The sequence below is a fragment of the Oncorhynchus mykiss genome, chromosome 2, assembly GCF_057628025.1.
Source record: "Oncorhynchus mykiss isolate SJ-2025 chromosome 2, ASM5762802v1, whole genome shotgun sequence".
Taxonomy (NCBI): Eukaryota; Metazoa; Chordata; class Actinopteri; order Salmoniformes; family Salmonidae; genus Oncorhynchus; species Oncorhynchus mykiss.
The window spans coordinates 5,169,946-5,195,189 of NC_143023.1; the positions used below are offsets into that span (position 1 = coordinate 5,169,946).

The 25,244-nt window shown below is 44.5% G+C and overlaps 1 protein-coding gene across 1 annotated transcript; it reads left to right on the forward strand.

Annotated features, from left to right (window-relative positions):
- The first annotated feature begins 306 nt into the window (after positions 1-306).
- LOC110520705 (protein MAL2) lies at positions 307-20,811 on the forward strand. Its single transcript, XM_036935438.2, has 4 exons — positions 307-1,082; positions 2,380-2,550; positions 12,358-12,546; positions 20,146-20,811. The coding sequence occupies exons 1-4, from the start codon at positions 966-968 to the stop codon at positions 20,215-20,217; spliced, it is 549 nt and encodes a 182-aa protein (XP_036791333.2). The 5' UTR covers positions 307-965; the 3' UTR covers positions 20,218-20,811.
- The last annotated feature ends 4,433 nt before the right edge of the window (positions 20,812-25,244 follow it).

Sequence of the window (25,244 nt, forward strand, 5' to 3'; positions counted from 1 at the left end):
ATGTTTCTAGTGAGCAGTGGCACAGCGGCAAGGAAAAACTCCCAAGAAGAAAGGAAGAAACCTGGAGAGGAACCAAAAAGCTAAACATTCACTGCACCGGTAACTTTAGGAATACAGTACAGCCAGTGAAAATAGATCAGTCCTTAATTGGACCGACTCTGTCTAACGTTGTTAACAGCATGTGCAGCTTGGGGTTATGTCAACAGGAGCTGAGTTTATCCACATATTCCAGGTAAACATTAACCTGGTGGGGCTTTTCTAGCCTGTTACTGCCCCTGTATAAAATAACAATCACTCTCTCATAATACCGTTCTCACTCTCTCTGACAATATAGATAAGTGACAGACAGGACTCTTGCTCTATTAAATTCAGAGGCTTGCAGGTGTAGGCTATGGTCACGCCCCAAATGGCACCTTTAAACGTAGTGCACTATGTAGGGCGTGAGGTGCTATTTGATGACGTTTCTCTGTGGGTCATGGTTATTGAGTAAACAACTTAAGTTGTGCAATTATTGACCTAAACCGCGAAGCTGTTTCAGCTTGCAGATAAATCACAGCTCTGCTTTCCGTTTCTCAGACTCCTCTCACCTTGGAATTTTCTCCCCCTGCAGGTAGACTAATATTGACTTTAGAGTGGCCTATCAACATCTGTGGAAGTTAATCGGCATCACTGCATCCAGTCTGCCTGTTTGTATCGTATTTTGTTCTCGAAAGGGATTCGATAGTAGAGCCTATCTCTCATTTTCTCAGGCACGTTCAATTCGTAGCAGATTCATCTTTAGCGAGTCGCGACGGAGAGATCGGGGTGAGGTATTGCGGTAACTGCGACTGCCTCCACTCTGCGGGCGAGTAGAGGTGAATAAAGTGAAAGGAGGAGCCGTGCACCTGTTAGACCAGTTAGGGACACATGACCGCAGAAGAATTTGCCTGAGTTGGTGTCCTTTGTCGAGATACAAGACGGGAAGGATGTCGGAGCCAGCGACGAATCCTGCGGTGACAGCATTCCCAGCGCCGACGATATCTTTGCCATTGGGACTACAAATATTGAGGACGTACTCCGGTGCTCTGATCTGCTTGGAAATTGTGAGTGTCGCATCTCTATTTCTGACTACGAGTTTTGTGAGCAAATACATCACCGGTGGTCAGATAGATTCTGGTTACACCCTTGCTTGAAGTAGGCCTAATTGGGGAAACTGCAGTCTAATCGATAGTCTCTATTAATTCTGCTTAATTCATTTTGTTAATTTGAGTTTTAGGATTAGTTTTTTCATCGCAGAGGTAGTTATGTATAACACTATCAGAGGGACCAGGCAGGTAGCGTCATAGTAATGGGAGTTCAGTCATCACTGTACTTAGGCTGTGTTTTACTAACGGCATATGGGCGACTCCCTATTGTACAATCTGATAGTGTAGTAGTGATAGGAGCAGAACATACTGTACATTTTGTCATTGTGAAGTGAACGACAAAATAGATACAACTGTTCTCCAGCTAAATAGTATAGCAGTGTGTTACTAGGCCTATAAATAATCTGTATTCAGTCTAATAACATCCTGCTCCTTTTAGGCCTATAAATAATCTGTGTTCAGTTCACTAACAGCCTGCTCCTTTTAGGCCTATAAATAATCTGTGTTCAGTTCACTAACAGCCTGCTCCTTTTAGGCCTATAAATAATCTGTGTTCAGTTCACTAACAGCCTGCTCCTTTTAGGCCTATAAATAATCTCTATTCAGTCTAATAACATCCTGCTCCTTTTAGGCCGATAAATAAAGTGTGTTCAGTTTAAAAACAGCCTGCTCCTTTTAGGCCTATAAATAAAGTGTGTTCAGTTCACTAACAGCCTGCTCCTTTTAGGCCTATACATAATCTGTGTTCAGTTCACTAACAGCCTGCTCCTATTAGGCCTATAAATAATCTGTGTTCAGTTCACTAACAGCCTGCTCCTTTTAGGCCTATAAATAATCTGTGTTCAGTTCACTAACAGCCTGCTCCTATTAGGCCTATACATAATCTGTGTTCAGTTCACTAACAGCCTGCTCCTATTAGGCCTATACATAATCTGTGTTCAGTTCACTAACAGCCTGCTCCTATTAGGCCTATAAATAATCTGTGTTCAGTTCACTAACAGCCTGCTCCTTTTAGGCCTATAAATAATCTGTGTTCAGTTCACTAACATCCTGCTCCTTTTCACAAATGGAAATCGTTCCCTGTTGTCAGGCCTAGGATGCATTTTAAATAAACGGACATTCCTGTCATGATCAGATCTCACAGTCTGGTCAAACAGTCTCGATATTCCTAAAGCATTTATTATGTCACAAATATCAAATCAGTCTTGACGTATGATGACTTGTCTAACAAATCTTCTCTATTCTGTTCTTCCAGATATTTGGAGGGCTAGTATGGATCCTGGTGGCCTCCTCCAACGTGCCCGTGCCCCTGCTACAAGGCTGGGTGATGTTTGTCTCTGTCAGCACGTTCTTCTGTTCCAGCGTGTACCTCCTCCTCTTCCTCCTGGGATTGGCTGACAGGATCAACACCGACTGGAACCTGATGGTGAGTCCGATAGTGACGAGGCTTTTTACCCAAGGAACAGGTCACGAAAAACAAGTCATTCTTGGTAAACAGGTTGGGAGCACTGAAGAACCAGCAGAGGGACAGGTCTTCTTACCGGCAGGTATACACAGGTATACTGACGTCACATGACATCTTCATCAGAGGTAGAGTCTTCCTGGTCAGAGGTAGAGTCTTCCTGGTCAGAGGTAGAGTCTTCCTGGTCAGAGGTAGAGTCTTCCTGGTCAGAGGTAGAGTCTTCCTGGTCAGAGGTAGAGTCTTCCTGGTCAGAGGTAGAGTCTTCCTGGTCTGTTTGGTTTGTCACTTCAGGGCTGTCCAACTTCAGTCTTCCTGGTCTGTTTGGTTTGTCACTTCAGGGCTGTCTAGCTCCAGTCTTCCTGGTCTGTTTGGTTGATCACTTCAGGGCTGTCCAACTCCAGTCTTCCTGGTCTGTTTGGTTGATCACTTCAGGGCTGTCCAACTCCAGTCTTCCTGGTCTGTTTGGTTTGTCACTTCAGGGCTGTCCAACTCCAGTCTTCCTGGTCTGTTTGGTTTGTCACTTCAGGGCTGTCCAACTCCAGTCTTCCTGGTCTGTTTGGTTTGTCACTTCAGGGCTGTCCAACTCCAGTCTTCTTGGTCTTTGTCTGTTTGGCTTGTCACTTCAGGGCTGTCCAACTCCAGTCTTCCTGGTCTGTTTGGTTGATCACTTCAGGGCTGTCCAACTCCAGTCTTCCTGGTCTGTTTGGTTGATCACTTCAGGGCTGTCCAACTCCAGTCTTCCCGGTCTGTTTGGTTTGTCACTTCAGGGCTGTCCAACTCCAGTCTTCCTGGTCTGTTTGGTTTATATCTTCAGGGCTGTCTAGCTCCAGTCTTCCTGGTCTGTTTGGTTTGTCACTTCAGGGCTGTCCAACTCCAGTCTTCCTGGTCTGTTTGGTTTATATCTTCAGGGCTGTCCAACTCCAGTCTTCTTGGTCTGGTCTGTTTGGCTTGTCACTTCAGGGCTGTCCAACTCCAGTCCGGGAGAGCTACTGGTTGGTGCAGGGTTTAGTTCCACCTCGGCACTAAACACAATTCAAATGATAAACAAATAGTAGTCTTCAGTCTGGACCTTTGCTATTTGAATTTGGAGATCCCCCTGCAAATCAAACACAATATCTTTAGAATAGTCAGGAGACATGTTCTTCAGGAGCCTCATTCAAATGCTGCCGACTCCATAGCAGTTCCCCTAAACTCCTGAAAGGATGTTCCATTCAGTATCATGTCACTACTGATGTAGAACAATCCTGCTCTTTGATAGTCCTAATTACAGTACAGAGGATGTCTTTCCCAGACAGGTGTGTGTGTGTGTAAGGACACACCGAGTGAAACACTGCACCACACCTACTGAATATGATCTCATCACAACTTTAGTCATGAGGGTGCCTCTACACATGCAGGTATCAAAACTGACCAGAAACACTGAAACATTACAGAGAGCTTGATCTACTAGTCTGTCAAGAAACTTAAAGCCCTGTAACAGGGCAGAGCCTAGTGCACATTATAATGGCAAGAACACACTGCATGTACTGGGTGAGAAATAATGTAAAAGTGTCTGTCATTTAATTTGTTGAAAAACAACGGTCCCTAGGCAGGCAGACGGGCAGACCCAGTCAGTGTTGTGCCAATCAGTCCTCACACTGGCCCTGATCCCAGCTCTGCTGCTACTGGCCCTGATCCCAGCTCTGCTGCTACTGGCCCTGATCCCAGCTCTGCTGCTATTGGTCCTGATCCCAGCTCTGCTGCTATTGGTCCTGATCCCAGCTCTGCTGCTATTGGTCCTGATCCCAGCTCTGCTGCTATTGGTCCTGATCCCAGCTCTGCTGCTATTGGTCCTGATCCCAGCTCTGCTGCTACTGGCCCTGATCCCAGCTCTGCTGCTATTGGTCCTGATCCCAGCTCTGCTGCTATTGGTCCTGATCCCAGCTCTGCTGCTACTGGCCTTGATCCCAGCTCTGCTGCTACTGGTCCTGATCCCAGCTCTGCTGCTACTGGTCCTGATCCCAGCTCTGCTGCTACTGGTCCTGATCCCAGCTCTGCTGCTACTGGTCCTGATCCCAGCTCTGCTGCTACTGGCCCTGATCCCAGCTCTGCTGCTACTGGCCCTGATCCCAGCTCTGCTGCTACTGGCCCTGATCCCAGCTCTGCTGCTACTGGCCCTGATCCCAGCTCTGCTGCTACTGGCCCTGATCCCAGCTCTGCTGCTACTGGCCCTGATCCCAGCTCTGCTGCTACTGGCCCTGATCCCAGCTCTGCTGCTACTGGCCCTGATCCCAGCTCTGCTGCTATTGCTGCTGGCCCTGATCCCAGCCCTGCTGCTATTGCTGCTGGCCCTGATCCCAGCTCTGCTGCTATTGCTGCTGGCCCTGATCCCAGCTCTGCTGCTATTGCTGCTGACCCTGATCCCAGCTCTGCTGCTACTGCTGCTGGCCCTGATCCCAGCTCTGCTGCTATTGCTGCTGGCCCTGATCCCAGCTCTGCTGCCGCTGGCCCTGATCCCAGCTCTGCTGCCGCTGGCCCTGATCCCAGCTCTGCTGCCGCTGGCCCTGATCCCAGCTCTGCTGCCGCTGGCCCTGATCCCAGCTCTGCTTACACATAATAACTAACATGAAGTACTAATGACTGACTGCACTAGAGGTTGACTTGAAGGGTACTGCCTACACTACTAGCTACAGTACAGTACTGACACATGTTGCGTCCCAAATGACCCTGGTCAGTAGTAGTGCACTATATAGGGAATAGAGTACCATTTGGGACCTATCCACAGACAGGCCTCAGACCCACCAGGCTCCAGTTCTTCTCCTAAATGTAGTCGTGTGTGTGTGTGTGTGTGTGTTGTCATCTCATAGACAATGAGAAAACAAAGCTTGTGACACAGCTACTGAGAGAATAGTGAGCTCACACCAGACAATGGCCAGTCTGTGTGCCCTGAGTCCCCATTGTCAACAGAAGGGAGTCTGTGGCTACCTACGAAATTGCACCCTTATTCATAAGGCTCAGGTCAAACGTAGGTCAAAGATGGTGCACTATATAGGTAGTAGGGTGCCATTTGGGAGGCAGCTGGTCTCTTTCTGTAACCCCCTCTCTCTCTGGGAGGCGGCCGGTCTCTTACTGTAACCCCCTATCTCTCTGGGAGGGAGCTGGTCTCTTACTGTAACCCCCTATCTCTCTCTCTGGGAGGCAGCTGGTCTCTTACTGTAATCCCCTATCTCTCTGGGAGGCGGCCGGTCTCTTACTGTAACCCCCTATCTCTCTGGGAGGCGGCCGGTCTCTTACTGTAACCCCCAATCTCTCTGGGAGACGGCCGATCTCTTAATGTAACCCCCTATCTCTCTGGGAGACGGCCGGTCTCTTAATGTAACCCCCTATCTCTCTGGGAGGCGGCCGCTCTCTTAATGTAACCCCCTATCTCTCTGGGAGGCGGCCGCTCTCTTACTGTAATCCCCTATCTCTCTGGGAGACGGCCGGTCTCTTACTGTAACCCCCTATCTCTCTGGGAGGCGGCCGCTCTCTTACTGTAATCCCCTATCTCTCTGGGAGGCGGCCGGTCTCTTACTGTAACCCCCTATGTCTCTGGGAGATGGCCGGTTTCTGACTGTAACCTCCTATCTCTCTGGAAGGCGGCCGGTCTCTTACTGTAATCCCCTATCTCTCTGGGAGGCGGCCGGTCTCTTACTGTAACCCCCTATCTCTCTGGGAGGCGGCCGGTCTCTTACTGTAACCCCCTATCTCTCTGGGAGGCGGTCGGTCTCTGACTGTAACCCCCTATCTCTCTGGGAGGCGGTCGGTCTCTGACTGTAACCCCCTATCTCTCTGGGAGGCGGTCGGTCTCTGACTGTAACCTCCTATCTCTCTGGGAGGCGGCCGGTCTCTGACTGTAACCCCCTATGTCTCTGGGAGATGGCCGGTTTCTGACTGTAACCTCCTATCTCTCTGGGAGGCGGTCGGTCTCTGACTGTAACCTCCTATCTCTCTGGGAGGCGGCCGGTCTCTTACTGTAACCCCCTATCTCTCTGGGAGGCGGCCGGTCTCTTACTGTAACCCCCTATCTCTCTGGGAGGCGGTCGGTCTCTGACTGTAACCTCCTATCTCTCTGGGAGGCGGTCGGTCTCTGACTGTAACCCCCTATCTCTCTGGGAGGCGGTCGGTCTCTGACTGTAACCTCCTATCTCTCTGGGAGGCGGTCGGTCTCTGACTGTAACCCCCTATCTCTCTGGGAGGCGGCCGCTCTCTGACTGTAACCTCCTATCTCTCTGGGAGGCGGTCGGTCTCTGACTGTAACCCCCTATCTCTCTGGGAGGCGGTCGGTCTCTGACTGTAACCTCCTATCTCTCTGGGAGGCGGCCGGTCTCTGACTGTAACCCCCTATCTCTCTGGGAGGCGGCCGGTCTCTGACTGTAACCCCCTATCTCTCTGGGAGGCGGTCGGTCTCTGACTGTAACCCCCTATCTCTCTGGGAGGCGGTCGGTCTCTGACTGTAACCTCCTATCTCTCTGGGAGGCGGTCGGTCTCTGACTGTAACCTCCTATCTCTCTGGGAGGCGGTCGGTCTCTGACTGTAACCTCCTATCTCTCTGGGAGGCGGTCGGTCTCTGACTGTAACCTCCTATCTCTCTGGGAGGCGGTCGGTCTCTGACTGTAACCTCCTATCTCTCTGGGAGGCGGCCGGTCTCTGACTGTAACCCCCTATCTCTCTGGGAGGCGGCCGGTCTCTGACTGTAACCCCCTATCTCTCTGGGAGGCGGTCGGTCTCTGACTGTAACCCCCTATCTCTCTGGGAGGCGGTCGGTCTCTGACTGTAACCTCCTATCTCTCTGGGAGGCGGTCGGTCTCTGACTGTAACCTCCTATCTCTCTGGGAGGCGGTCGGTCTCTGACTGTAACCTCCTATCTCTCTGGGAGGCGGTCGGTCTCTGACTGTAACCTCCTATCTCTCTGGGAGGCGGTCGGTCTCTGACTGTAACCTCCTATCTCTCTGGGAGGCGGTCGGTCTCTGACTGTAACCTCCTATCTCTCTGGGAGGCGGTCGGTCTCTGACTGTAACCTCCTATCTCTCTGGGAGGCGGTCGGTCTCTGACTGTAACCTCCTATCTCTCTGGGAGGCGGTCGGTCTCTGACTGTAACCTCCTATCTCTCTGGGAGGCGGTCGGTCTCTGACTGTAACCTCCTATCTCTCTGGGAGGCGGTCGGTCTCTGACTGTAACCTCCTATCTCTCTGGGAGGCGGTCGGTCTCTGACTGTAACCCCCTATCTCTCTGGGAGGCGGTCGGTCTCTGACTGTAACCCCCTATCTCTCTGGGAGGCGGTCGGTCTCTGACTGTAACCTCCTATCTCTCTGGGAGGCGGTCGGTCTCTGACTGTAACCCCCTATCTCTCTGGGAGGCGGTCGGTCTCTGACTGTAACCTCCTATCTCTCTGGGAGGCGGCCGGTCTCTGACTGTAACCTCCTATCTCTCTGGGAGGCGGCCGGTCTCTGACTGTAACCTCCTATCTCTCTGGGAGGCGGTCGGTCTCTGACTGTAACCTCCTATCTCTCTGGGAGGCGGTCGGTCTCTGACTGTAACCTCCTATCTCTCTGGGAGGCGGTCGGTCTCTGACTGTAACCCCCTATCGCTCTGGGAGGCGGTCGGTCTCTGACTGTAACCTCCTATCTCTCTGGGAGGCGGTCGGTCTCTGACTGTAACCTCCTATCTCTCTGGGAGGCGGTCGGTCTCTGACTGTAACCTCCTATCTCTCTGGGAGGCGGTCGGTCTCTGACTGTAACCTCCTATCTCTCTGGGAGGCGGTCGGTCTCTGACTGTAACCTCCTATCTCTCTGGGAGGCGGTCGGTCTCTGACTGTAACCCCCTATCTCTCTGGGAGGCGGTCGGTCTCTGACTGTAACCTCCTATCTCTCTGGGAGGCGGTCGGTCTCTGACTGTAACCTCCTATCTCTCTGGGAGGGAGCTGGTCTCTGACTGTAACCCCCTATCTCTCTGGGAGGGAGCTGGTCTCTGACTGTAACCCCCTATCTCTCTGGGAGGCGGTCGGTCTCTGACTGTAACCCCCTATCTCTCTGGGAGGGAGCTGGTCTCTGACTGTAACCCCCTATCTCTCTGGGAGGCGGTCGGTCTCTGACTGTAACCTCCTATCTCTCTGGGAGGCGGTCGGTCTCTGACTGTAACCTCCTATCTCTCTGGGAGGCGGCCGGTCTCTGACTGTAACCCCCTATCTCTCTGGGAGGCGGCCGGTCTCTGACTGTAACCCCCTATCTCTCTGGGAGGCGGTCGGTCTCTGACTGTAACCTCCTATCTCTCTGGGAGGCGGTCGGTCTCTGACTGTAACCCCCTATCTCTCTGGGAGGCGGTCGGTCTCTGACTGTAACCCCCTATGTCTCTGGGAGGCGGCCGGTCTCTGACTGTAACCCCCTATCTCTCTGGGAGGCGGTCGGTCTCTGACTGTAACCCCCTATCTCTCTGGGAGGCGGTCGGTCTCTGACTGTAACCCCCTATCTCTCTGGGAGGCGGTCGGTCTCTGACTGTAACCCCCTATCTCTCTGGGAGGCGGTCGGTCTCTGACTGTAACCCCCTATGTCTCTGGGAGGCGGCCGGTCTCTGACTGTAACCCCCTATGTCTCTGGGAGGCGGCCGGTCTCTGACTGTAACCTCCTATCTCTCTGGGAGGCGGTCGGTCTCTGACTGTAACCCCCTATCTCTCTGGGAGGCGGTCGGTCTCTGACTGTAACCTCCTATCTCTCTGGGAGGCGGTCGGTCTCTGACTGTAACCCCCTATCTCTCTGGGAGGCGGTCGGTCTCTGACTGTAACCTCCTATCTCTCTGGGAGGCGGTCGGTCTCTGACTGTAACCCCCTATGTCTCTGGGAGGCGGTCGGTCTCTGACTGTAACCCCCTATCTCTCTGGGAGGCGGTCGGTCTCTGACTGTAACCCCCTATCTCTCTGGGAGGCGGTCGGTCTCTGACTGTAACCTCCTATCTCTCTGGGAGGCGGTCGGTCTCTGACTGTAACCCCCTATCTCTCTGGGAGGCGGTCGGTCTCTGACTGTAACCCCCTATCTCTCTGGGAGGCGGTCGGTCTCTGACTGTAACCTCCTATCTCTCTGGGAGGCGGTCGGTCTCTGACTGTAACCCCCTATCTCTCTGGGAGGCGGCCGGTCTCTGACTGTAACCCCCTATCTCTCTGGGAGGCGGTCGGTCTCTGACTGTAACCTCCTATCTCTCTGGGAGGCGGTCGGTCTCTGACTGTAACCCCCTATCTCTCTGGGAGGCGGTCGGTCTCTGACTGTAACCCCCTATCTCTCTGGGAGGCGGTCGGTCTCTGACTGTAACCTCCTATCTCTCTGGGAGGCGGTCGGTCTCTGACTGTAACCTCCTATCTCTCTGGGAGGCGGTCGGTCTCTGACTGTAACCCCCTATCTCTCTGGGAGGCGGTCGGTCTCTGACTGTAACCCCCTATCTCTCTGGGAGGCGGTCGGTCTCTGACTGTAACCCCCTATCTCTCTGGGAGGCGGTCGGTCTCTGACTGTAACCTCCTATCTCTCTGGGAGGCGGTCGGTCTCTGACTGTAACCTCCTATCTCTCTGGGAGGCGGCCGGTCTCTGACTGTAACCTCCTATCTCTCTGGGAGGCGGTCGGTCTCTGACTGTAACCTCCTATCTCTCTGGGAGGCGGTCGGTCTCTGACTGTAACCCCCTATCTCTCTGGGAGGCGGTCGGTCTCTGACTGTAACCTCCTATCTCTCTGGGAGGCGGTCGGTCTCTGACTGTAACCTCCTATCTCTCTGGGAGGCGGTCGGTCTCTGACTGTAACCCCCTATCTCTCTGGGAGGCGGTCGGTCTCTGACTGTAACCTCCTATCTCTCTGGGAGGCGGCCGGTCTCTGACTGTAACCTCCTATCTCTCTGGGAGGCGGTCGGTCTCTGACTGTAACCTCCTATCTCTCTGGGAGGCGGTCGGTCTCTGACTGTAACCTCCTATCTCTCTGGGAGGCGGTCGGTCTCTGACTGTAACCCCCTATCTCTCTGGGAGGCGGTCGGTCTCTTACTGTAACCCCCTATCTCTCTGGGAGGCGGCCGCTCTCTTACTGTAACCCCCTATCTCTCTGGGAGGCGGTCGGTCTCTGACTGTAACCTCCTATCTCTCTGGGAGGCGGTCGGTCTCTGACTGTAACCTCCTATCTCTCTGGGAGGCGGTCGGTCTCTGACTGTAACCTCCTATCTCTCTGGGAGGCGGTCGGTCTCTGACTGTAACCTCCTATCTCTCTGGGAGGCGGTCGGTCTCTTACTGTAACCCCCTATCTCTCTGGGAGGCGGTCGGTCTCTGACTGTAACCCCCTATCTCTCTGGGAGGCGGTCGGTCTCTGACTGTAACCCCCTATCTCTCTGGGAGACGGTCGGTCTCTGACTGTAACCTCCTATCTCTCTGGGAGGCGGTCGGTCTCTGACTGTAACCTCCTATCTCTCTGGGAGGCGGTCGGTCTCTGACTGTAACCTCCTATCTCTCTGGGAGGCGGTCGGTCTCTGACTGTAACCCCCTATCTCTCTGGGAGGCGGTCGGTCTCTGACTGTAACCCCCTATCTCTCTGGGAGGCGGTCGGTCTCTGACTGTAACCCCCTATCTCTCTGGGAGGCGGTCGGTCTCTGACTGTAACCTCCTATCTCTCTGGGAGGCGGTCGGTCTCTGACTGTAACCTCCTATCTCTCTGGGAGGCGGCCGGTCTCTGACTGTAACCTCCTATCTCTCTGGGAGGCGGTCGGTCTCTGACTGTAACCTCCTATCTCTCTGGGAGGCGGTCGGTCTCTGACTGTAACCCCCTATCTCTCTGGGAGGCGGTCGGTCTCTGACTGTAACCTCCTATCTCTCTGGGAGGCGGTCGGTCTCTGACTGTAACCTCCTATCTCTCTGGGAGGCGGTCGGTCTCTGACTGTAACCCCCTATCTCTCTGGGAGGCGGTCGGTCTCTGACTGTAACCTCCTATCTCTCTGGGAGGCGGCCGGTCTCTGACTGTAACCTCCTATCTCTCTGGGAGGCGGTCGGTCTCTGACTGTAACCTCCTATCTCTCTGGGAGGCGGTCGGTCTCTGACTGTAACCTCCTATCTCTCTGGGAGGCGGTCGGTCTCTGACTGTAACCCCCTATCTCTCTGGGAGGCGGTCGGTCTCTTACTGTAACCCCCTATCTCTCTGGGAGGCGGCCGCTCTCTTACTGTAACCCCCTATCTCTCTGGGAGGCGGTCGGTCTCTGACTGTAACCTCCTATCTCTCTGGGAGGCGGTCGGTCTCTGACTGTAACCTCCTATCTCTCTGGGAGGCGGTCGGTCTCTGACTGTAACCTCCTATCTCTCTGGGAGGCGGTCGGTCTCTGACTGTAACCTCCTATCTCTCTGGGAGGCGGTCGGTCTCTTACTGTAACCCCCTATCTCTCTGGGAGGCGGTCGGTCTCTGACTGTAACCCCCTATCTCTCTGGGAGGCGGTCGGTCTCTTACTGTAACCCCCTATCTCTCTGGGAGGCGGTCGGTCTCTGACTGTAACCTCCTATCTCTCTGGGAGGCGGTCGGTCTCTGACTGTAACCCCCTATCTCTCTGGGAGGCGGTCGGTCTCTGACTGTAACCTCCTATCTCTCTGGGAGGCGGCCGGTCTCTGACTGTAACCTCCTATCTCTCTGGGAGGCGGTCGGTCTCTGACTGTAACCTCCTATCACACGTGATTTTTCTCAATACGTTCAATGAGACCTGACTACTCTCAATCCATATTATAACCCCGTCTTTCCATCTTCATTGTAGGATGTGCTGTACCACTTCACAGCACTGCTGTTCTACTTCAGTGCCTTGGTGCTGGAGGCTGCTGTTACGGCTGCCAGAGGGGTCATCAGTAGTACCAACAGCTCCATACCAGGATGTGTAACTGCCCCTAGTGGAAATATACTCACCTTCCTGGACAACAGACAATACAGTATTAACGTGGCAGCTACGGTCAGTGTACACTAACACACAACGTCAAGGCTATCTGTAATGCAAATGGTGGTTCACTGATCAGACCAGGCTTTCAATTCAAATTCTTCATACTGTACGTGCCTGTTTGAGTTTGCCTGGGTTGATAAACCAATAGAAAATTCCCAGAACTTCAAACCCTGCCCATCTGGTTGTCACTAGTTACCAAAGTCAAAGTTGTTTACATTGTAAAAATACATGAAAAGAAAATGTATCTTTTTGATCTTAATTTAAGGTTTAAATCAGATTTCAAGAAGAGAAACTGTAGAAATCGGTGTGGTTTATCCATAATTATGACTTTGTGGTAACTAATGACAACCTATTGGATCTGGCACTCCAGGCAGACAAGCAAACGATCAGTTATTGGAATCGATTCTTCCAGTGTTATAAACCCAGAGGTCTGTTACTACTATAACATGTTATTATAAACCCAGAGGTCTGTTACTACTATAACATGTTATTATAAACCCAGAGGTCTGTTACTACTATAACATGTTATTATAAACCCAGAGGTCTGTTACTACTATAACATGTTATTATTGTTCTGGTATTATAAACCCAGAGGTCTGTTACTACTATAACATGGTATTATAAACCCAGAGGTCTGTTACTACTATAACATGTTATTATAAACCCAGAGGTCTGTTACTACTATAACATGGTATTATAAACCCAGAGGTCTGTTACTACTATAACATGGTATTATAAACCCAGAGGTCTGTTACTACTATAACATGGTATTATAAACCCAGAGGTCTGTTACTACTATAACATGGTATTTTAAACCCAGAGGTCTGTTACTACTATAACATGTTATTATTATTGTAGTATTATAAACCCAGAGGTCTGTTACTACTATAACATGGTATTATAAACCCAGAGGTCTGTTACTACTATAACATGGTATTATAAACCCAGAGGTCTGTTACTACTATAACATGGTATTATAAACCCAGAGGTCTGTTACTACTATAACATGTTATTATTATTGTAGTATTATAAACCCAGAGGTCTGTTACTACTATAACATGTTATTATAAACCCAGAGGTCTGTTACTACTATAACATGTTATTATAAACCCAGAGGTCTGTTACTACTATAACATGGTATTATAAACCCAGAGGTCTGTTACTACTATAACATGTTATTATTGTAGTATTATAAACCCAGAGGTCTGTTACTACTATAACATGTTATTATTGTTCTGGTATTATAAACCCAGACGTCTGTTACTACTATAACATGTTATTATAAACCCAGAGGTCTGTTACTACTATAACATGGTATTATAAACCCAGAGGTCTGTTACTACTATAACATGGTATTATAAACCCAGAGGTCTGTTACTACTATAACATGGTATTATAAACCCAGAGGTCTGTTACTACTATAACATGGTATTATAAACCCAGAGGTCTGTTACTACTATAACATGTTATTATAAACCCAGAGGTCTGTTACTACTATAACATGTTATTATAAACCCAGAGGTCTGTTACTACTATAACATGTTATTATAAACCCAGAGGTCTGTTACTACTATAACATGTTATTATTATTGTAGTATTATAAACCCAGAGGTCTGTTACTACTATAACATGTTATTATAAACCCAGAGGTCTGTTACTACTATAACATGTTATTATAAACCCAGAGGTCTGTTACTACTATAACATGTTATTATTGTAGTATTATAAACCCAGAGGTCTGTTACTACTATAACATGTTATTATAAACCCAGAGATCTGTTACCACTATAACATGTTATTATAAACCCATAGGTCTGTTACTACTATAACATGTTATTATAAACCCAGAGGTCTGTTACTACTATAACATGTTATTATAAACCCAGAGGTCTGTTACTACTATAACATGTTATTATTATTGTAGTATTATAAACCCAGAGGTCTGTTACTACTATAACATGTTATTATAAACCCAGAGGTCTGTTACTACTATAACATGTTATTATTGTAGTATTATAAACCCAGAGGTCTGTTACTACTATAACATGTTATTATTGTAGTATTATAAACCCAGAGGTCTGTTACTACTATAACATGTTATTATAAACCCAGAGGTCTGTTACTACTATAACATGTTATTATTGTAGTATTATAAACCCAGAGGTCTGTTACTACTATAACATGTTATTATAAACCCAGAGGTCTGTTACTACTATAACATGTTATTATAAACCCAGAGGTCTGTTACTACTATAACATGTTATTATTGTAGTATTATAAACCCAGAGGTCTGTTACTACTATAACATGTTATTATTGTAGTATTATAAACCCAGAGGTCTGTTACTACTATAACATGTTATTATTGTAGTATTATAAACCCAGAGGTCTGTTACTACTATAACATGTTATTATAAACCCAGAGGTCTGTTACTACTATAACATGGTATTATAAACCCAGAGGTCTGTTACTACTATAACATGGTATTATAAACCCAGAGGTCTGTTACTACTATAACATGTTATTATAAACCCAGAGATCTGTTACTACTATAACATGTCATTATTGTAGTATTATAAACCCAGAGGTCTGTTACTACTATAACATGTTATTATTGTAGTATTATAAACCCAGAGGTCTGTTACTACTATAACATGTTATTATAAACCCAGAGGTCTGTTACTACTATAACATGGTATTATAAACCCAGAGGTCTGTTACTACTATAACATGGTATTATAAACCCAGAGGTCTGTTACTACTATAACATGGTATTATAAACCCAGAGGTCTGTTACTACTATAACATGGTATTATTGTAGTATTATAAACCCAGAGGTCTGTTACTACTATAACATGTTATTATTGTAGTATTATAAACCCAGAGGTCTGTTACTACTATAACATGTTATTATAAACCCAGAGGTCTGTTACTACTATAACATGGTATTATAAACCCAGAGGTCTGTTACTACTATAACATGGTATTATAAACCCAGAGGTCTGTTACTACTATAACATGGTATTATAAACCCATAGGTCTGTTACTACTATAACATGGTATTATAAACCCAGAGGTCTGTTACTACTATAACATGTTATTATTGTAGTATTATAAACCCAGAGGTCTGTTACTACTATAACATGTTATTATAAACCCAGAGGTCTGTTACTACTATAACATGGTATTATAAACCCAGAGGTCTGTTACTACTATAACATGGTATTATAAACCCAGAGGTCTGTTACTACTATAACATGTTATTATAAACCCAGAGATCTGTTACTACTATAACATGTCATTATTGTAGTATTATAAACCCAGAGGTCTGTTACTACTATAACATGTTATTATTGTAGTATTATAAACCCAGAGGTCTGTTACTACTATAACATGTTATTATAAACCCAGAGGTCTGTTACTACTATAACATGGTATTATAAACCCAGAGGTCTGTTACTACTATAACATGGTATTATAAACCCAGAGGTCTGTTACTACTATAACATGTTATTATAAACCCAGAGGTCTGTTACTACTATAACATGGTATTATTGTAGTATTATAAACCCAGAGGTCTGTTACTACTATAACATGTTATTATTGTAGTATTATAAACCCAGAGGTCTGTTACTACTATAACATGTTATTATAAACCCAGAGGTCTGTTACTACTATAACATGGTATTATAAACCCAGAGGTCTGTTACTACTATAACATGGTATTATAAACCCAGAGGTCTGTTACTACTATAACATGGTATTATAAACCCATAGGTCTGTTACTACTATAACATGGTATTATAAACCCAGAGGTCTGTTACTACTATAACATGTTATTATTGTAGTATTATAAACCCAGAGGTCTGTTACTACTATAACATGTTATTATAAACCCAGAGGTCTGTTACTACTATAACATGTTATTATTGTTCTGGTATTATAAACCCAGACGTCTGTTACTACTATAACATGTTATTATAAACCCAGAGGTCTGTTACTACTATAACATGGTATTATAAACCCAGAGGTCTGTTACTACTATAACATGGTATTATAAACCCAGAGGTCTGTTACTACTATAACATGGTATTATAAACCCAGAGGTCTGTTACTACTATAACATGTTATTATTATTGTAGTATTATAAACCCAGAGGTCTGTTACTACTATAACATGTTATTATAAACCCAGAGGTCTGTTACTACTATAACATGTTATTATAAACCCAGAGGTCTGTTACTACTATAACATGTTATTATTATTGTAGTATTATAAACCCAGAGGTCTGTTACTACTATAACATGTTATTATAAACCCAGAGGTCTGTTACTACTATAACATGTTATTATAAACCCAGAGGTCTGTTACTACTATAACATGTTATTATTGTAGTATTATAAACCCAGAGGTCTGTTACTACTATAACATGTTATTATAAACCCAGAGATCTGTTACTACTATAACATGTTATTATAAACCCATAGGTCTGTTACTGCTATAACATGTTATTATAAACCCAGAGGTCTGTTACTACTATAACATGGTATTATTGTAGTATTATAAACCCAGAGGTCTGTTACTACTATAACATGTTATTATAAACCCAGAGGTCTGTTACTACTATAACATGTTATTATAAACCCAGAGGTCTGTTACTACTATAACATGTTATTATTGTAGTATTATAAACCCAGAGGTCTGTTACTACTATAACATGTTATTATTATTATTATTGTAGTATTATAAACCCAGAGGTCTGTTACTACTATAACATGTTATTATAAACCCAGAGATCTGTTACTACTATAACATGTCATTATTGTAGTATTATAAACCCAGAGGTCTGTTACTACTATAACATGTTATTATTATTATTGTAGTATTATAAACCCAGAGGTCTGTTACTACTATAACATGTTATTATAAACCCAGAGGTCTGTTACTACTATAACATGTTATTATTGTAGTATTATAAACCCAGAGGTCTGTTACTACTATAACATGTTATTATAAACCCAGAGGTCTGTTACTACTATAACATGGTATTATAAACCCAGAGATCTGTTACTACTATAACATGTTATTATAAACCCAGAGGTCTGTTACTACTATAACATGGTATTATAAACCCAGAGGTCTGTTACTACTATAACATGTTATTATAAACCCAGAGGTCTGTTACTACTATAACATGGTATTATAAACCCAGAGGTCTGTTACTACTATAACATGTTATTATAAACCCAGAGGTCTGTTACTACTATAACATGTTATTATTGTAGTATTATAAACCCAGAGGTCTGTTACTACTATAACATGTTATTATTGTAGTATTATAAACCCAGAGGTCTGTTACTACTATAACATGTTATTATAAACCCAGAGGTCTGTTACTACTATAACATGTTATTATTGTAGTATTATAAACCCAGAGGTCTGTTACTACTATAACATGTTATTATAAACCCAGAGGTCTGTTACTACTATAACATGTTATTATAAACCCAGAGGTCTGTTACTACTATAACATGTTATTATTGTAGTATTATAAACCCAGAGGTCTGTTACTACTATAACATGTTATTATTGTAGTATTATAAACCCAGAGGTCTGTTACTACTATAACATGTTATTATTGTAGTATTATAAACCCAGAGGTCTGTTACTACTATAACATGTTATTATAAACCCAGAGGTCTGTTACTACTATAACATGTTATTATAAACCCAGAGGTCTGTTACTACTATAACATGTTATTATAAACCCAGAGGTCTGTTACTACTATAACATGTTATTATAAACCCAGAGGTCTGTTACTACTATAACATGGTATTATAAACCCAGAGGTCTGTTACTACTATAACATGGTATTATAAACCCAGAGGTCTGTTACTACTATAACATGGTATTATAAACCCAGAGGTCTGTTACTACTATAACATGGTATTATAAACCCAGAGGTCTGTTACTACTATAACATGTTATTATAAACCCAGAGGTCTGTTACTACTATAACATGGTATTATAAACCCAGAGGTCTGTTACTACTATAACATGGTATTATAAACCCAGAGGTCTGTTACTACTATAACATGTTATTATAAACCCAGAGGTCTGTTACTACTATAACATGGTATTATAAACCCAGAGGTCTGTTACTACTATAACATGTTATTATAAACCCAGAGGTCTGTTACTACTATAACATGGTATTATAAACCCAGAGGTCTGTTACTACTATAACATGTTATTATTGTGGTATTATAAACCCAGAGGTCTGTTACTACTATAACATGGTATTATAAACCCAGAGGTCTGTTACTACTATAACATGTTATTATTGTTCTGGTATTATAAACCCAGAGGTCTGTTACTACTATAACATGTTATTATAAACCCAGAGGTCTGTTACTACTATAACGTGGTATTATAAACCCAGAGGTCTGTTACTACTATAACATGGTATTATAAACCCAGAGGTCTGTTACTACTATAACATGTTATTATAAACCCAGAGGTCTGTTACTACTATAACATGGTATTATAAACCCAGAGGTCTGTTACTACTATAACATGTTATTATTGTAGTATTATAAACCCAGAGGTCTGTTACTACTATAACATGTTATTATTGTTCTGGTATTATAAACCCAGAGGTCTGTTACTACTATAACATGGTATTATAAACCCAGAGGTCTGTTACTACTATAACATGTTATTATTGTAGTATTATAAACCCAGAGGTCTGTTACTACTATAACATGTTATTATAAACCCAGAGGTCTGTTACTACTATAACATGTTATTATAAACCCAGAGGTCTGTTACTACTATAACATGGTATTATAAACCCAGAGGTCTGTTACTACTATAACATGTTATTATTATTGTAGTATTATAAACCCAGAGGTCTGTTACTACTATAACATGGTATTATAAACCCAGAGGTCTGTTACTACTATAACATGGTATTATAAACCCAGAGGTCTGTTACTACTATAACATGTTATTATTGTAGTATTATAAACCCAGAGGTCTGTTACTACTATAACATGTTATTATAAACCCAGAGGTCTGTTACTACTATAACATGGTATTATAAACCCAGAGGTCTGTTACTACTATAACATGGTATTATAAACCCAGAGGTCTGTTACTACTATAACATGGTATTATAAACCCAGAGGTCTGTTACTACTATAACACAGGGATGTTTGTAGAGCCTTGGTGAGGTCGTATATCAGTGTTCTACTGTTGCCAGTGAACGGATGTTGTGCTTCGTCCTGACTGCCGTGTCCATTTCTGTATTGGTAGCTCCTGTACTGCACACGGCTATTTTCACACCGGTTCATTACCAAGGAGACCAAACACAAAAGCTCTGTAGTAAACTCCTATTCGAAGTCAATGTTGTTCAGTAAATTGAGCTGTAAGGCCTTTGCATTCCATGAGTTAATGTTTGGCCGTTGTTCTCTCGACTCTATACTAGTAGTTTGTTCAGTGATGGTGCTGTACTCTATAGCTGCTGCTATTACATTAGGTGTCATTGCTCAAGGCATTCTGGGAGTTAGCCTAACCTTTTTGTTGTTGTTGTCCTGGTTCTCCTCTAGATATTTGCCTTCGTGGTGACACTCTGCTACGCCTGCAGCTTGTTCATGGGCTTCAGGAGGTGGCAGATGTGACACGGAAGAAAGAAAACGCACCATTTACGTTTTTACAGTTCAAACTCCTACCGTGCCGTCAAGACATTGTCACGTTGTCTGTTTATTACATGTGTATAACATTATTATTTTTTTAAAGAGAACGAATGTATCGTGATATTTGCATCAAGTTTATATTTGTTGCAATGAGATCAAGACAGAACACTTTGTTGTATCTGTCATGTAATAACAGCACACCAGGCGTTATGGCGAAGCTACCAGATGTTGTAGTTCACATGTTAGTGCTTGGTTTCTGAGGCCCGACATGTTTAGTTGTGTGATCAATAGTGTAGATTTTATTTATTAGTATTTGATTCCCTGTAAAATGAATTAAACTCTGGATCAGAAGAGACCTATAACTGATTAAATAACAATAATGTGACAGTTATATTTTCCCCTTGTAGAATGTCTAACTTTTTTAGAGCAACATGGAAAACTATGTTAAACATACTACATAGGGCAATTATCATCATAATCACTTAATGACATTGTGTGAATATCTACTGGAATATATTGAGTATATTCTGTGATTTCTGAAATGCATTTTTACAAATAAATAACTTTTCTTATCTTGTCGATACAACTTGTATTTTATATTTGGCTAGTTTAGCAGGGCTTCACCAGAAGGGGGAACTATTCTCACAAAGACTGTTTTTAGCGGGGAGAGTTATTGGCTCATCAGCCCTGCTGGTTATTCAGGAGCCAGTTCAAGTGTCCCAGAGGTTAAATAGGCTACTGGAGGTGGTTGAACCAGATGCCTTTGTTGTCAGTTGAAGGGAAAGGAACTTTGCTGCTACCTCTCTCTTCAACCAAGGTGAATGAACTGAGGAGGAGTCTGAAGGGAAGAGGAGACTCCTCTTGGAGGACAGTGTCAGTTGATGAAAGTGCTTCAGGCCTTTAGACTTCATCAGGGTTTTTGGTGTCCGTTGATGAATATCTTCAGACACGACTGGTCAAAAGTTTTAGAACACCTTCTCATTCAAAGGTTTTTATTTTGTGTAGAATAATAGTGACGACATCAACACTATGAAATAACACATATGGAATCATGTAGTAAACAAAAGTGTTAAACAAATCAAAATATATTTTATATTTGAGATTCTTCAAATAGCCACCCTTTGCCTTGATGACAAGCTTTGCACACTCTTGGCATTCTCTCAACCAGCTTCACCTGGAATGCTTTTCCAACAGTCTTGAAGGAGTTCCCACATATGCTGAGCACTTGTTGACTGCTTTTCCTTCGCTGTGTGGTCCGACTCATCCCAAACCATCTCATTTTGGTTGAGGTAGGGGGATTGTGGAGGCCAATTAATCTGATGCAGCACTCCATCACTCTCCTTGATAAAATAGACCTTACACAGCCTGGAGTTGTGCTGGGTCATTGTCCTGTTGAAAACAAATGATAGTGGGACTAAGCCCAAACTAGATGGGATGGCGTATCGCTGCAGAATGCTGTGGTAGCCATGCTGGTTAAGTGTGCCTTGAATTCTAAATAAATCGCAGACAGTGTCACCAGCAAAGCACCCCCACACCATAACACCTCCTCCTCCATGCTTCACGGTGGGAAATACACATGTGGAGATCATCCGTTCACCCACACTGAGTCTCACAAAGACACAGCGGTTGGAACCAAAAATCTCCAATTTGGACTCCAGACCAAAGGACAAATTTCTCATGTTTCTTGGCCCAAGCAAATCTCTTCTTATTATTGGTGTCCTTTAGTAGTGGTTTCTTTGCAGCAATTTGACCATGAAGGCCTGATTCACACAGTCTCCTTTGAACAGTTGATGTTGAGATGTGTCTGTTACTAGAACTCTGTGAAGCATTTATTTGGGCTGCAATTTCTGAGGCTGGTAACTCTAATGAACTTATCCTCTGCAGCAGAGGTAACTCTGGGTCTTCCATTCCTGTGGTGGTTCTCATGAGAGCCAGTTTCATCATAGCACTTGATGGTATTTGCGACTGCACTTGAAGAAACTTTCAAAATTCTTGAGATTTTCTGTATTGACTGACTTTAATTTCTTAAAGTAATGATGGACTGTTGTTTCTCTCTGCTTATTTGAGCTGTTCTTGCCATAATATGGACTTGGTCTTTTACCAAATATGGCTATCTTCTGTATACCACCCCTACCTTGTCACAACACAACTGATTGTCTCAAACGCATTAAGAAGGAAAGAAATTCCACAAATTAACTTTAAACAAGACATACCTGTTAATTGAAATGCATTCCAGGTGACTCCCTCATGAAGCTGGTTGAGAGAATGCAAAGCTGTCATCAAGGTGGCTACTTTGAAGAATCTCAAATACAAGAGTTATTTAGATTTTTTAACACTTTTCTGGTTACTACATGATTCCATATGTGTTATATCATAGTTTTGATGTCTTCACTATTATTCTACAATGTAGAAAAACAAATAAATAAAAACCCTTGAATGAGTAGGTGTTCCCTAACTTATGACTGGTAGTGTACACTGTACATGATTCAATTATAATTATGTTTTGCTTTTTATTTAACCTTTATTTAACTAGGCAAGTCAGTTAAGAACAAATTGTTCTTGATGGCCTACCCCGGCCAAACCCAGACGACGCTGGGCCAATTGTGCATAGCCCTATGGGACTCCCAATCATGGCCCGGATGTGATACAGCCTGGATTGGAACCAGGGACATTAGTGACGCCTCTTACGCTGAGATGCAATGCCTTAGACCGCTGCGCCACTCGGGAGCGAGAGATATTAAATACAATACTAACTACATTAATTACAGTGCAGTCAGCAGTCCAGTCAGTTATTCCTACCACAGAGGGAAATACTATCAATCAGTGGTTATGTGGTGAGCCTAGAGGACGGTGAACACATTAAATGCCCTATTTCAGCTGCCTACAGTGAAATTCCTGGGCTCCATATCAGACAAATTAGCGCATAATCTTGAACCCGTAAGGAGGAAGAAGATGTATGTGTCTACACGTGGGGGAAATATCTCAGTGTTCGTCCCAAATTACACCCTATTCCCTATACAGTGCACTACTTTTGACCTGAGCCCTGGTTGGTAGAGCATGGCACTTGCAACGCTAGGGTTGTGGGTTGGATTCCCAAGGGGGGCTAGTACGAAAATGTATGCACTCACTACTGTAAATCGCTCCGGATATGAGTGTCCATCTGTAGAGAGTAATACAGTACCATCTGTAGAGAGTAATACAGTACCATCTGTAGGGAGTAATACGGACCATCTGTAGAGAGTAATACAGTACCATCTGTAGAGAGTAATACAGTACCATCTGTAGGGAGTAATACGAACCATCTGTAGGGAGTAATACAGAACCATCTGTAGGGAGTAATACAGAACCATCTGTAGGGAGTAATACAGTACCATCTGTAGGGAGTAATACAGTACCATCTGTAGAGAGTAATACAGTACCATCTGTAGGGAGTAATACAGTACCATCTGTAGGGAGTAATACAGTACCATCTGTAGAGAGTAATACAGTACCATCTGTAGGGAGTAATACGGTATCATCTGTAGGGAGTAATACAGTACCATTTGTAGGGAGTAATACAGTACCATCTGTAGAGAGTAATACAGTACCATCTGTAGGGAGTAATACGAACCATCTGTAGGGAGTAATACAGAACCATCTGTAGGGAGTAATACAGAACCATCTGTAGGGAGTAATACAGTACCATCTGTAGGGAGTAATACGAACCATCTGTAGGGAGTAATACAGAACCATCTGTAGGGAGTAATACAGTACCATCTGTAGGGAGTAATACAGTACCATCTGTAGGGAGTAATACAGTACCATCTGTAGAGAGTAATACAGTACCATCTGTAGGGAGTAATACGAACCATCTGTAGGGAGTAATACAGAACCATCTGTAGGGAGTAATACAGAACCATCTGTAGGGAGTAATACAGTACCATCTGTAGAGAGTAATACAGTACCATCTGTAGAGAGTAATACAGAACCATCTGTAGGGAGTAATACGGACCATCTGTAGAGAGTAATACAGTACCATCTGTAGAGAGTAATACAGTACCATCTGTAGGGAGTAATACGGACCATCTGTAGGGAGTAATACAGTACCATCTGTAGAGAGTAATACAGTACCATCTGTAGGGAGTAATACGAACCATATGTAGGGAGTAATACAGAACCATCTGTAGGGAGTAATACAGAACCATCTGTAGGGAGTAATACAGTACCATCTGTAGGGAGTAATACAGTACCATCTGTAGGGAGTAATACAGAACCATCTGTAGGGAGTAATACAGTACCATCTGTAGGGAGTAATACAGTACCATCTGTAGGGAGTAATACAGTACCATCTGTAGAGAGTAATACAGTACCATCTGTAGGGAGTAATACGGTATCATCTGTAGGGAGTAATACAGTACCATCTGTAGGGAGTAATACAGTACCATCTGTAGGGAGTAATACAGTACCATCTGTAGAGAGTAATACAGTACCATCTGTAGGGAGTAATACAGAACCATCTGTAGGGAGTAATACGGTATCATCTGTAGGGAGTAATACAGTACCATCTGTAGAGAGTAATACAGTACCATCTGTAGGGAGTAATACAGAACCATCTGTAGAGAGTAATACAGTACCATCTGTAGGGAGTAATACAGAACCATCTGTAGGGAGTAATACAGTACCATCTGTAGGGAGTAATACGGTACCATCTGTAGGGAGTAATACGGTATCATCTGTAGGGAGTAATACAGTACCATCTGTAGAGAGTAATACAGTACCATCTGTAGGGAGTAATACAGAACCATCTGTAGGGAGTAATACAGTACCATCTGTAGAGAGTAATACAGTACCATCTGTAGGGAGTAATACAGAACCATCTGTAGGGAGTAATACGGACCATCTGTAGGGAGTAATACAGTACCATCTGTAGGGAGTAATACAGAACCATCTGTAGGGAGTAATACAGTACCATCTGTAGAGAGTAATACAGTACCATCTGTAGGGAGTAATACAGTACCATCTGTAGGGAGTAA